Genomic DNA, 12,436 nt, shown 5'->3' on the forward strand with positions numbered 1-12,436 from the left:
AATGGTACTTTGAAGGCAAAGGTAAACTAACAATGTTAGGTTGTGAAGGTTTGGCATATGTGAATACCAAGTACAATGTATTCCCTGATGATTTGCCGGATATTGAATTCATATTCACAGCCGTGTCCCTAGCATCTGATGGTGGGGTGTCTCTCAGACAAGAAATGGGCATCACTGATCATCTTTACAACAGTGTTTACTCCTCAGTGGATCGTAAGGATTCATGGAGTATTTGGCCTATGATCCTATATCCTCGCAGTAGAGGAAAGGTACTTCTCAAAGACTCACATCCACTGACCCCACCTCTAATTCACGCGAATTTTTTCAACGATACCAGGGATTTAGATGTTATTGTGGAGGGTATTAAGATGGCTATTGAACTTAGCAAGACAAAGGCTTTCCAGTCCATCGGCTCAACACTACACAAAGCTCCTATTCCCGGATGTTCTCAATATACCTTCGGTAGTGATGCCTACTGGGGTTGCAGTGTCCGACACATTACTACTCAACTTCACCATCAATGTGGTACTTGTAAGATGGGACCTCGGTGGGATTCTAGCGCTGTGGTGGATCCACAACTCAAAGTCTATGGGGTCGATAATTTACGGGTCGTCGATGCTTCTATTATTCCAGTTATTCCTGGCGGACATACTGTGGCAGTTGTCTACATGATAGCGGAAAAAGCATCAGACATGATCAAGAAAACGTGGTTACCCAATCAGTAAAAGTTGAAGCCATGGCCCAAGATTTTAAACATTATGGAATAAGGTCTTATATTTTGTACAAAACTAAAGAAACCAATAGAGATCTGATTTCAATTGAAGTACGATTGAATGAACTTTAATTCATTTCATACCTATTCTATTGTAGAAATAGTCATTACAATCGACCAGGCTTTCGTTGAACTTTGCGTGCTTTACTAAAAAAAAAACTATCTAAATGATAAAGTGATACGAAATGCATGTGATGTGGGTATTAGGTATTGGGCAAGGTGGTTATCAATAATTCAGCCATGTATGTTGACTTTTTTATGTGCCAATACAACTAGATATAATAATTTATCATTTTATCTACTCTTTATGTGTTTTTACTCAGTCCCGGAAAGTTTAACATGGTCACTTAAAAGTTCAATAGTGGGTTTTATTAGGAGATTTCTCAAACGAACGACATTTCCTTTGCCCAGGAAGAAATAATGAAATGGGCAATTCTAGAAATCGATAGTGTTGTGTTGTTTTATGTGCTTGTTTCGTTCTAATAAGAGATCTTATGTTAAGAGATAATAACAGTAGTAGATAGCTACAACATAATTTGATGATAACTCACATGATAAATGATAAATGATACTACCTATCCTTATTTTCAAGGTAAATTGTTCATTGACAACAATACAACATACATCAAGTACATAATATATGTACAATGCATAACAATACAACATACAAGTACATAATATGTGTACAATGCATATAATTTCCTTATCCTATAGGAAGGAAAGTAATGTAATCGGGTCAATTTTTTTTCAACTGTAAAAAAAGTTGATTGTAGTACTATGGTGGTGTTTTCAGCTCACGAACTTTTTAGGGCAACGTACTTAGTCCTATTCATTTTGATGCAATTCCAAGAGCCCAAATGTCCATCAAAGCTTGCCAACTTCGTGGAAAAAAGTTTTCGAGTACCTATAGGCAGAAAAATGAAAGCAATACTTGACAGTCTTGAAACAGTAACGATTTTATTTCAACCTAATTAATTAGGGAAAGTTCATTTTGTTTATTTTGTTGTTGGGTATGAAGTAGGTACACAGAAATAATGAACTGTACCGTCTGTGTGTTTGCTGTCAGTGTGAACTAGATATCTGTATCACCTATCTCCTCCCTTCCTCTGTTTATGTTTACATTTTGAAAATCATGCTTTCTAGAAGGAACAAGGACACTTGTTTTAAAATCGAAACAATCGGATAATACACCCAAAATGGACGAATTATATTTTAATTATTCTCAAAAAAATAGAGGACTATTTTTTTATGGGTCTTTGGACTTACCATGACTTGGTTCAATAGAATTTTCTCCTATCATTTCAGTCAGAACAAAAATTAATTTACGTAACCATGACTTTGACCGGGAGGGAAATGTTTCGAAATTCGTTCGAGTTTGAAAAGAGTACTGAAGGGAAATCAAAGGAAAAATGGAGAAGCAAAATACTGCGTCGTAAAGTTTTCCTTTGCGCCTGCGCGTTCACCTGTTGGTGGAAAATTGTTTTACCTTTTCTCTCGTATAGGTTTTCCTTTGCTTTCTTTTTGTACTTCTTTTCTCCTTTGAAATAGAAAATATGGACTCATCCACATGGAGAACCGAAAGGTGGTACAACCTAATGCTAACAAGTACGTCGTTGTGTACAGTACGCAATACAAAACGTTTACTTACCTACCTAAAGAAGGAGATATGAGGAGTACTTGTATATCTTACTGACTCAAATGTTGTTTTGATTTATTTAATTTTTCTAATACCTACCTAAAATTCACGTCCGTTTCGAAGAGTATACGAAAATGTCTCCTAATTTTCCGAATTCAAATGGGTAATTAGAAATAGGAGATCGATTAAAGATAGGAGAGATTCTAGCATTAAAATGACTTTTACAATTTTCGAAAGTGTGCACGAAGCCCCTTTGAGTTTCGAATTTGATATTCAGAGCAATAGCTAGCTCTCCTACCCTTGCTTTCTTGTTCCTTTGAGTACTACCCTAACCTTTACCTGCGTATTTCCTATTGTCTCATTACGACGTAAAAGTGCTTTTCTCTTCAGTTCCTAAGGTTCTCTTTCAAATTTTCACTGGAAAATGAGAAAAGTAATGGGAGATTTTTGAAAAACGCGAGGGAGAGGAGGGAGTTAAAGCTCCTATGGCGTAGTGGTCACTGCGCTCGCCTTGCACGCGGGAGACCCGGGTTCGATTCCCGGCGGGGTCAAGAAATTTGTATTTGGCGTAGTGGTCACTGCACTCGCCTTGCACGCGGGAGACCCGGGTTCGATTCCCGGCGGGGTCAAGAAATTTGTATCTGCAAAGGATCGATTCCGTGACTGGCTGTTGCGGGGCCCACTCAGCCTCGTGAGGAAAATGAGTAGCTATGACATATAAATGCGCATAGCAATCAGCATGGTAGGTAAACATTGGATTTTAGGATTATTGAGATATTGGGAAAATCCTACAATGCTGCAGTGAGTACCACAGTTGTGACATAATAACACAAAGAAACTGCATTTACATTTACATTTTTAAAGGGGAGAGGGGGGAGAGAGAAAAGAGAGGAGGGAAGAGAGAAAGGACAGAATAGAGAGAAAAGAGAGAGGGGAGAAAGGAGGGAGACAAAGAGAGGAAGATGGAGAAGAGAGAAAAGGGGGAGGAGGGAGAAGATCAGGAAGGGAAAGGGAGAGGGAGAGAGAATAAAAAAATAGGAGGGAGAGAGAAAGAAGAAGAGGAGAAGGAAAGAAAAAGAGGGAGAGAAAGAGAATTACAGAGAGGACAACTTTACCTATGTAGGTGGGTAGTAGGTATATGATTTTTCAAGTAACAAGTACCTACAGCACAACCATACACTCTGTCTAGTGGTAAAACATGTAGGTACAATATGTACTGTATGTGTACATAAATACCTACCTGTAAGAATTACAATATGTACTTGAGAATTACATACCTAATGATCTTCAGGCAGTCCAGATTGAGGGGTGGGGCCCTCTCTACATTAGTATAAATGCATCTAAGTAAGGTTTTCCTTTTTTTATCCAAGAGCCTAGGTACTTCATGTTTACTGCATACAAACACTGCCACTCATCAGTCCTGGAAAAAAGGAATACACCAGTTTCCAATGGATCACTGATATTACTATGTTAGACCATCCACTCACTATCAGGTCAACCTGACAGGTACTACACCTGATCAGGTCCTTCTGTCAGGTCTACCTGATAGTGTGTGTACTCATCATCAGGTATCAAGTAGACCTGACAAACAGACCTGATCAGGTGTACCAGATAGTGAATGGCTGGCCTTAGACAATACATGTGGTTGGTATCTGGATGAGGTAACCATGTGGGCACAGACCACATGCTGCTAGCTATTCCTAACCCCACTCAGGCTGGGTGAGATCAGTGTGAGAAACTAAATGGTTTGTCAGTAAATGGTAGGTAAACCCCCTGTTGATAAGAACAATGGCATAAGTAGGAGTTTAAAAGTGACACAAAAACGTCCCCCAGCCACCATGACCACAATAACACTATGACCAAAATGTAGACCAAAATTTAGTTGGGAGACCAAAAACAGGGAGCAGTAAGTAAATCCCTAACCAACCTAGCTAGGTGGCAGTTGAAAATGTTTTGGGTTTATAATTTTATATGACTTTAAGGGATCAAGCACATTGGGCTATTTGAGCTTTGCCCAAGTCCTAACAAGGGTTTACTGCACATCTTTTAAAGTAATCCAGGATGGGCCAGCTAAACTGGAAACCATCACACTATCAGCTACAGCTAAGCAGTTACAACATGAACATTAGCACCAACACCCACAAAAGCCTAATAAAGGCTTGTGCTACAGCCCATAGTAAGCTTAATTTCCTCCACAGTATGCCTTCATGATCATCAATGTCTATTTTTAAGTAAGCACTTACTTACCCAATATACTGTTGGTTCTCAGAGATTTTTGGCAATGTTTTGTCAATCCATGGACCATCTGAAATGGCAAGTCAAAAACTGACAAGGCTTATAAAGGCATGTACATTACTTAGCTTGACATTTTAGGTTTTGAAACCAGGATAACCATGAGATTTTGGGTAACCACTACCCATGGTAGGTATTGTTACACTTATCATGATGGAAGACTCAGTAACTTTGTGAAGTGCCATAACAATAGATGTAAGAGAAATAACTTACCCAGTGAAGAGTATAAGTTATTTCTTTTAATCTATTCTTCTCATTTTCTTTCACAGGTTTGTGTTTAGGACTGTAGGTAGTTATATCAATGTAATAAATAAAGGTAAAAGGTACATACCAAACTTTGAATTGAACTTGGACCTTTGAAGAAATAAAAGAAGCCAGACCGGCCAGACGAGACCGACCAGACGTCCAGTCGGAGTCGATTTTCGGACGTTTCATGTTTCATTTTTTCAAATTCAAAATTTCAAAATCCCGCGGTATTTCAAAGTTTTACTTTTTACTCGCATAGTGCTCCTTTGAGTCCTTTTTTTTCTGCAGTTCACTGAACTAATAATGTTTCCCCTAAATAAATCATAACTTGGAGAAGTCACATCCCCAATAGTGTGTTCCCTCTCTCCCCTAATGCTTAAATTAATAAATCACAACTTGAAGTCACGTCCCATTATCACCAAACACCCCTGTGACTGTGACCCCTCTATCATAAATATTCAATATGACAACTGGGATTTACTTGAGAATACCGTCTGAGCCATCATAGGCGTCCAGAACATCTTGACTGGCTGGTAGCATCGATCACTCCTACCCATTTTCAAAGGTCTCTAAGCTTTGGGCCATGAATAATATATGTAAATCCGCCTCTATATTTACACTAGTTCGTACTTACATGCCCACGAGTATGTATTCATCTCGAAATTTGTTTTCTTGTTTTGTTTCAGATGAGTATGTTGTACACAATATTCACACTTGTGTCATATCTATCTAGCACAAGTCTTTCTATAAATGTAAATGAATTCGATTACGCTGTCAAATCTTACATCGAGGATGGCATATTCGAACAACTAGAGTACAAGTCATCTAACAAAGATCAGGATTTACTCCTAGAGTATGACTTCATCATTGTAGGAGCAGGACCTGGAGGATGTACTGTTGCCAACCGGTTATCAGAAATACCTCACTGGAAAATACTTTTATTGGAAGCAGGGCATTATTTCAACTATCTAGTGGACATCCCTGTACTCAATACTAATTTAATATTATCTCCTTTGAACTGGGGATACAAGACTGAAAAAGAAGATTGCCGTGCATGTTTAGGACTGAAGGGCCAAAGGTGTCCATGGCCATCAGGTAAAGGTGTTGGAGGAACTAGTCTGATCAACACCATGCTTTACACAAGGGGCAACAAAAGAAATTATGATGATTGGGCAAAACTCGGAAACTATGGCTGGAGCTACAACGAAGTACTACCTTACTTCAAAAAAGCAGAACGGATACAAATCTCAGAGCTTCAGAATTCATCCTACCATGGAACCCAAGGCTTTATTGGCGTTGACTACACTGAATATAACACGCCAATGCTGGATGCATTCCTACAAGCTGGCATGGAGGCTGGGTATCCACTTGTAGATTACAATGGAAAGACTCAGACAGGATTCGCCAGAGCTCAAGCAACATTGCACAAACGTTCTAGGCGATCTTCAGCCAAAGATTATATTGATCCAATCAAAAAACGTTGTAATTTGACAGTTAAAGATTCCAGTTTTGTTAAGAAGATTCTGATAGATCCTGTAACTAAAAAAGCATGCGGTGTATTAGCTACTATTAAGGGCATTGATCATAAAATTTTAGCTAGAAAAGAAGTCATCCTTAGTGCAGGAGCATTCAATAGTCCAAAGTTACTCATGCTTTCAGGTATAGGACCACAAGAGCATTTAAATGATCTAAACATTCCAGTCATAAAAAATCTGAGAGTTGGTGAAAATTTGCAAGAACATTTAGCTATGGCTGGATTAACATTTCTGGTCAATCAGCCCATAGGTCTTCTGCAAGACAGGCTTATAAAAGAAATGCCCGTATGTACTTACTTTTAATATTATGCACGCTCAATAGTGTTCTGTAGCAACACTTCATATTAAGGTTCATTTCGCTGGGAAGCTCAGACACTCACTAAGTCCGATCACTAACAGTGAAACACTCAGTAAAAATAAAAAAGTAAAAAGATTACGTTATACTAATGACCAAAAGTCCAAATCGCATTTATGGAGGGACCCAGAGGGAGGCTCCTTAAATGAAACAATAGAGAAATTGGTGAACAAAAAATTGAAAAAGTAATAATACTACCTATTTGTCTATCCTACGTCATAGTCCTCTCTCTACCTATTGGTTTTTCTATTAATAGTTTCTGTATTGGTTCAAATGAAAGATAAATCCGACAAATCAATTAACATATCAGGTGCCCCCTTATACTGAGCCTGTTTGAAAGGAGGCTTAAGTCGGTGCCTGATAATTAGGTCGTAAAAAATGACGCACCCAATATTCGCCTATTTCTCATCAATCGTCTTATCGCGTACGAACTCATTAACAGTTAAAATAGATAGGTTTATTTACACAACCTCTTGTCAAATAAAACCATACAGGTTAACCAGGCTCTACTTTAGACTGTAATCAAAGGGTATACATGTATACCTCAGATTCGGTCTTGAAGTTGCGTTTTCGCCGTTTTCTTACCTTTGGAAGATTTGAGAATGAGTGGATTGTATTTTGAATTTTGAAATGAAATATTCGATCAGTTAAATTAAAGTTATTGAGGAATTAAAAAAAAGTATATGTTTTTCATTTTAAATCTAAAAATATAACTTTTTATTGTTTATACGAATGTATTCCTATTAGGTACAAATATAAAAACAATTTTCGCGGCTCATCATGATAAGATTAACAAGTCTGGTGAGGATATAACCATAAGGTTAATCAAGGATCTTATTGGTATCCTAATCGCTCTGGCTTTACCTAGAAAATTTTCAACTTGGGGCAAATTTCAAGTCAGCTCTTCATGTAGTCGTGCACACTTTAGGTACCTATGAGTCATAAAACTCATTACAAAGTCTGAAGGGAAATATAAATAAACCATTGACTGTTGACTTGAGAAGAAATAAGCAGGAGAAATCATATGGAAAAGTACCAACACGGTTATAAAGGAACGTCAAAGAAAAGAGCCAAGGGTTTCAAAGGAAAGGAGAAAATTGAGCCACGCGAATAAATACACATAAATGGACAAACACAAAAACAAAGAGAGTTCATTTAATATTTTGATTTCGGTTTAAATATAGTTGTTGTTCCCGTTTGGTTTTGGTTGGTTCAAAACGGATGTCAAATGTCGGGCAAATGGTCAAACTTGTATTGGTATACGGACGGATTTGAAGTAGATCTCAGTGGTTCGTTTGGACTTGGGTCGTTGGACGACAGTTGAGGAAACAGACCGTTTGATTGGTTTGACGTTGAATTATTTTGATTTGGATTCTGAAAGCCAAAATTGGACGGAATTATCAAGCTTGAAATAAATATTGCACGTCCTCCATTTGCCGTAAACATGAAGTTGTAGGTTGTACCTACATCACCCACTTGAACGGATGTCAAATGTCGGGCAAATGGTCAAACTTGTATTGGTATACAGACGGATTTGAAGTGGATCTCAGGGGTTCGTTAGGACTTGGGTCGTTGGACGACAGTTGAGGAAACAGACCGTTTGACGTTGAATTATTTTGATTTGGATTCTGAAAGCCAAAATTAGACGGAATTATCAAGCTTGAAATAAATATTGCACGTCCTCCATTTGCCGTAAACATGAAGTTGTAGGTTGTACCTACATCACCCACTTCATGGTTAATCTTTTAATATCTTAACCAAGGGGAAAATTATGTCCCATATTATTTAAATATTGCCAATGCCCAGAATTCTAGACAACTCAGTTTTTGCAAGTTTTAAGATCAGTAAATACTATAACTCCACTGTCTATGAAGGTGCGTCCACACATAGTCGACGGCCGCTTGACTATGTTTGGACTTGTGGACACACCTTAAGAAGTAAATTAGAAGGACCGTCTCTCTCCTGAAATACGGAGTGAAGTTAGTTCCTTGATTCACTCATCTTCCCCTGGTAAAGGGGGTCAGATGTTATCCTTTTGTTATACGTACCTTATTTTTGTCCTTGGTTGGCAACCGGGACACCTGCGTTATTTCCTCATATTGCATTTCGTCAGGTACTTCGAAGTAGTAGCCGTTGAAGTAAGGATGTCTGAGCAGTTGGTCACATGACCATCGCCTCAGAGGGTCCTTGTCCAGGCACCTCTGTCGGGGAAAGAGAAAAGTTATTTTAGAAGATACCCAGGGCTTTAGATATGTCTGAAGTGAGTGCACTCAGTACTATTTCAATACACTTACCAAGGGTTGACCGCGGGGTATAAACATGGACGGTACATATTGTAGTGGTTGAGGCATTAAATCATCACTGGTGAGTGCACCCAGGGCTTTAGATATGTCTGAAGTGAGTGCACTTCCTAGTCCGTTCTGAATGTAGTCGCTAGAGAATGCTGAGATCGGAATAGCATGCTCCACAAATGCCTGAGGACAAGAAGATAAATCGAAAATAATGGATCAGTTTATTTCTCTATTTACCTAATAGAAGTCAGCCTAGTTTGTCTGGCTGGGAGACAAAGACAATAGGAAGTAGTTTCCGTTTTTAAAGTTTCCTTGACAACCTAGTTGGCTTTGAACGTAGAGCTTCTGTCTTGTAAGCGCTAGGTCACAGGTTCGATTACCGCCCGGGGCGAATTTTCTCCTATCCTGTCTTCCTTCTCTCTTCGATTTCGGGACGATAAGACCATAGCAGTTACAGTTCCCTCTGTCAAACCTCTTAAATGTAAAAAAGAACCATCCATAAGGGGAAATGCCTTATGGACGGTTCTTTTCTGCTTAATGCTGTCTAATTTTAATCAAGCATCAGCTAGCTGGTGAATAAATATTCCACAATTCACAGTCATTTACCAACGGCATATTAAGCATCAGCTATCTGCCTTGTAAGCGCTAGGCCGCGGGTTCAATTCCCGCCCGGGGCGGATTTTATCCTGATGGGATAATGTTCGTTCTCGGAACGGCTTTCTTCTTCTTCCTAGCCTTTTCCTATTTAAATAGGGTTGGCGTTCCTTATCAGTCTCTTTCAGGCAGCACTATTATGTACCTCATCATTTTTTTATTTATTTAATAAGTTTCCATTTATATTTGATTGACAAAACAACTCAGAACATACATTTTTCTTATAAATGGTATACCCACCCGTATAAGCAGAGCTTGTGCCACGGATGGGAAAAGATCTGTTCTTCTATTACTTACGTTGAGTAGCTGCTCCAAATGGGACACCACATTAGGATCCTGCCTGGTCGCCTTGTAGATATCAAGAAGTACATTGCCAGCAAATATACTCTATTACTTACATTGAGTAGCTGCTCCAAATGGGACACCACATTAGGATCCTGCCTGGTCGCCTTGTAGATATCAAGAAGTACATTGCCAGCAAATATACGGTCCATATCTATCAACTGCCCCGCCGTCTTCTCCTCTCCCTCCTCCTCTTTCTCCCCTTCCTCCCCCTTCTCCCAGTTTTCACACACAGCACGCACTACTGTCACTAGAGACGGAAGGTCCTGGGTTCGAAGATAGGAGACGGCCAGAACAGGGCGGACGACTACCTTCGCGTAGTGCGCCCGGAATGATTTGGCTGCAAGAGAAAAATAATATCTAATATTTAATTTGTTATTGATACGTATTTTTTTTTTTCGACACATTGGAAATATGTACAAACATGCTTTTTTTTAATGTAGCCATCCAAATTCATAGATTCACATATTTAAGGTTAAAACGTGGGGGGGAAAAAACATCAAAATTAGTACAGAGTAATTAGTAGGTAATTAACTAATTACATACAAAAACTTTTGGATCTGGAGGTTAGTGGTTCGAGTCCAAGTCAAGTCATAAAATTAACGAAATGAAAATGGCGGTAAAAAAAAATATATAAAAAATTAAAAAGTTTATTTATCGGAGAACGACATTTGTGACCTACATCCATGCTCAAATTTTTCAACACAACTGAAACACTTTTTTTCACTCACCTAACAAGGCAGCCTCCTTCAGGTTATGTTGTCTCAGCATATGAACCACATAGGCTGACGTGATCGAGCCTATAGTCACTCCTACACTCCTCAGCTGACTGAACACTTCGCCACTGACTTGGTTTGGGGGACTCAGAACGGGTAGAACATAGTCTCGTAGGGTTTCCGTGTTACTCCCCACACCAAACTCAGCCTCCGCCACTTGTAGAATACGGAGCACCTCTGTAATAATATCAAATCAAGAATGATAATAAACTGAATATTAAACAAATTAGGTAAATACCTAGGTACTGATTTTCTCTAATCACGATCGAATAAACTACGGGCTAAAAAATTCCCGGAGGGACGGGCCCAGCTTGTTACTTTTCCCTCCGTCAAAATCGTACAAAAATGTAATCTTCTTCCTACATCTTAGCCTTTTGCTATTTAAACAGGGTCGGCGTTTCTTGTCAGTCTCTTCCATGTCAGTCATACAAACTGAAAATCTTCGTTTTCTGGGATACCATTGACTATTTTACTTACCTGCATCCAGGAAGCTCAACATGAGATCATACAGAGAGTTGACCTCGCCATGTATGGAAGTAGACAGGTCTGTAATCCGTTGTAGACAGGCAGCGTCCTCTGCTTGAATGAAACGTTTGAGCAGCTCCCCTTTCCATGGTGTAGCACGGAACTGATTCACACAGTATTCGAAGGTTTCCACCGCGCCGGTGTAATCTTCCCTGAAGACAATAGAGTAGAATGTTGATTTTATTGAGAGCAGGGTTTACCAAATCAGAAATGATTGATCTATACTTAATACCCAGTTCAATCCAGGATTCAAGCCTACTACGACTTCGTTAAACGTGGTCTGAAAGCACCCTGAAGCCTGCCACACACATTCATGCTTGCAAAACATGCACAAGTGTTTCCGAATTAATGAACAACACTTTTCACTTTTATGATTTTGACAGCATTGACGCCTGCATGTGGCATGAATTTGCCACACACGTTAGAAAGGCTGCAATTTACACAAAGTTATGAAGAGGCTCTCTGTTTTGCCACATATAATGATTTGATTTTATTATTTAACGAATGAAAAGAGTTTCAAGTTTTAGTAGTAACGCGCTTGCCCTTCATGCAGAGGATCTCTACGGGATGGGTATGTTACGACACAGACCAAGCGGGTCTAACGTACCAGTTGTCCTCCGCTTTGATAAACATTACTTACTTGAGCACATGTGCCTTGATAAGAACGGCTAGGTTGAACGCGCGGGGGTGCAGATTCTCGTCGGTAAGCCGATGACACACGGCCAGCACTTTGTCGATCGGCTAAGGAGAGAAAACAAAAGAAATTATTGTGAGAATAACCATTTTTTTTTGTCTTTCGAAGAATTCCGGTGAATTCAGTGGGGAACTTTCTGGTGTTCTCGAGTTGACCCAGCATCTAAATGGGAAGTATTGTGTCTCTTCTCGCCTAATTGATGAGAGGCATACTACGGGATCGGCATGCTTCGACACAGACCACAAGCGTCTAATGTAAGCAGTTGTTTCATTGCTACGGAATAAAAACGGCGGTGAAACACTCATCTTTTTTTCTTAA

General features: G+C 39.2%; 3 protein-coding genes across 3 annotated transcripts; 2 read left to right on the plus strand and 1 right to left on the minus strand.

Moving 5' to 3' along the window:
• The first annotated feature begins 32 nt into the window (after positions 1-32).
• On the plus strand, positions 33-725 carry LOC103510931 (glucose dehydrogenase [FAD, quinone]-like). Its single transcript, XM_008475636.1, has one exon. It carries the CDS (start codon positions 33-35, stop codon positions 723-725), a length of 693 nt encoding a protein of 230 aa, XP_008473858.1.
• Positions 726-2,339: 1,614 nt separating this feature from the next.
• LOC103510932 (glucose dehydrogenase [FAD, quinone]-like) lies at positions 2,340-6,784 on the plus strand. The gene is made up of 3 exons (XM_008475637.2): positions 2,340-2,377; positions 4,970-4,985; positions 5,633-6,784. Exons 1-3 carry the CDS (start codon positions 2,340-2,342, stop codon positions 6,782-6,784), a joined length of 1,206 nt encoding a protein of 401 aa, XP_008473859.2.
• A 1,061-nt stretch (positions 6,785-7,845) lies between these two features.
• On the minus strand, positions 7,846-11,082 carry LOC103510933. Its single transcript, XM_026824851.1, has 5 exons — positions 10,855-11,082; positions 10,180-10,463; positions 9,131-9,310; positions 8,885-9,037; positions 7,846-8,210 (listed from the first exon to the last, which is right to left on the minus strand). Exons 1-5 carry the CDS (start codon positions 10,892-10,894, stop codon positions 8,061-8,063), a joined length of 807 nt encoding a protein of 268 aa, XP_026680652.1. The 5' UTR covers positions 10,895-11,082; the 3' UTR covers positions 7,846-8,060.
• Positions 11,083-12,436: the final 1,354 nt, after the last annotated feature.

The sequence above is a fragment of the Diaphorina citri genome, unplaced genomic scaffold (genome assembly GCF_000475195.1).
Source record: "Diaphorina citri unplaced genomic scaffold, Diaci psyllid genome assembly version 1.1 scaffold658, whole genome shotgun sequence".
Lineage (NCBI taxonomy): Eukaryota > Metazoa > Arthropoda > Insecta > Hemiptera > Psyllidae > Diaphorina > Diaphorina citri.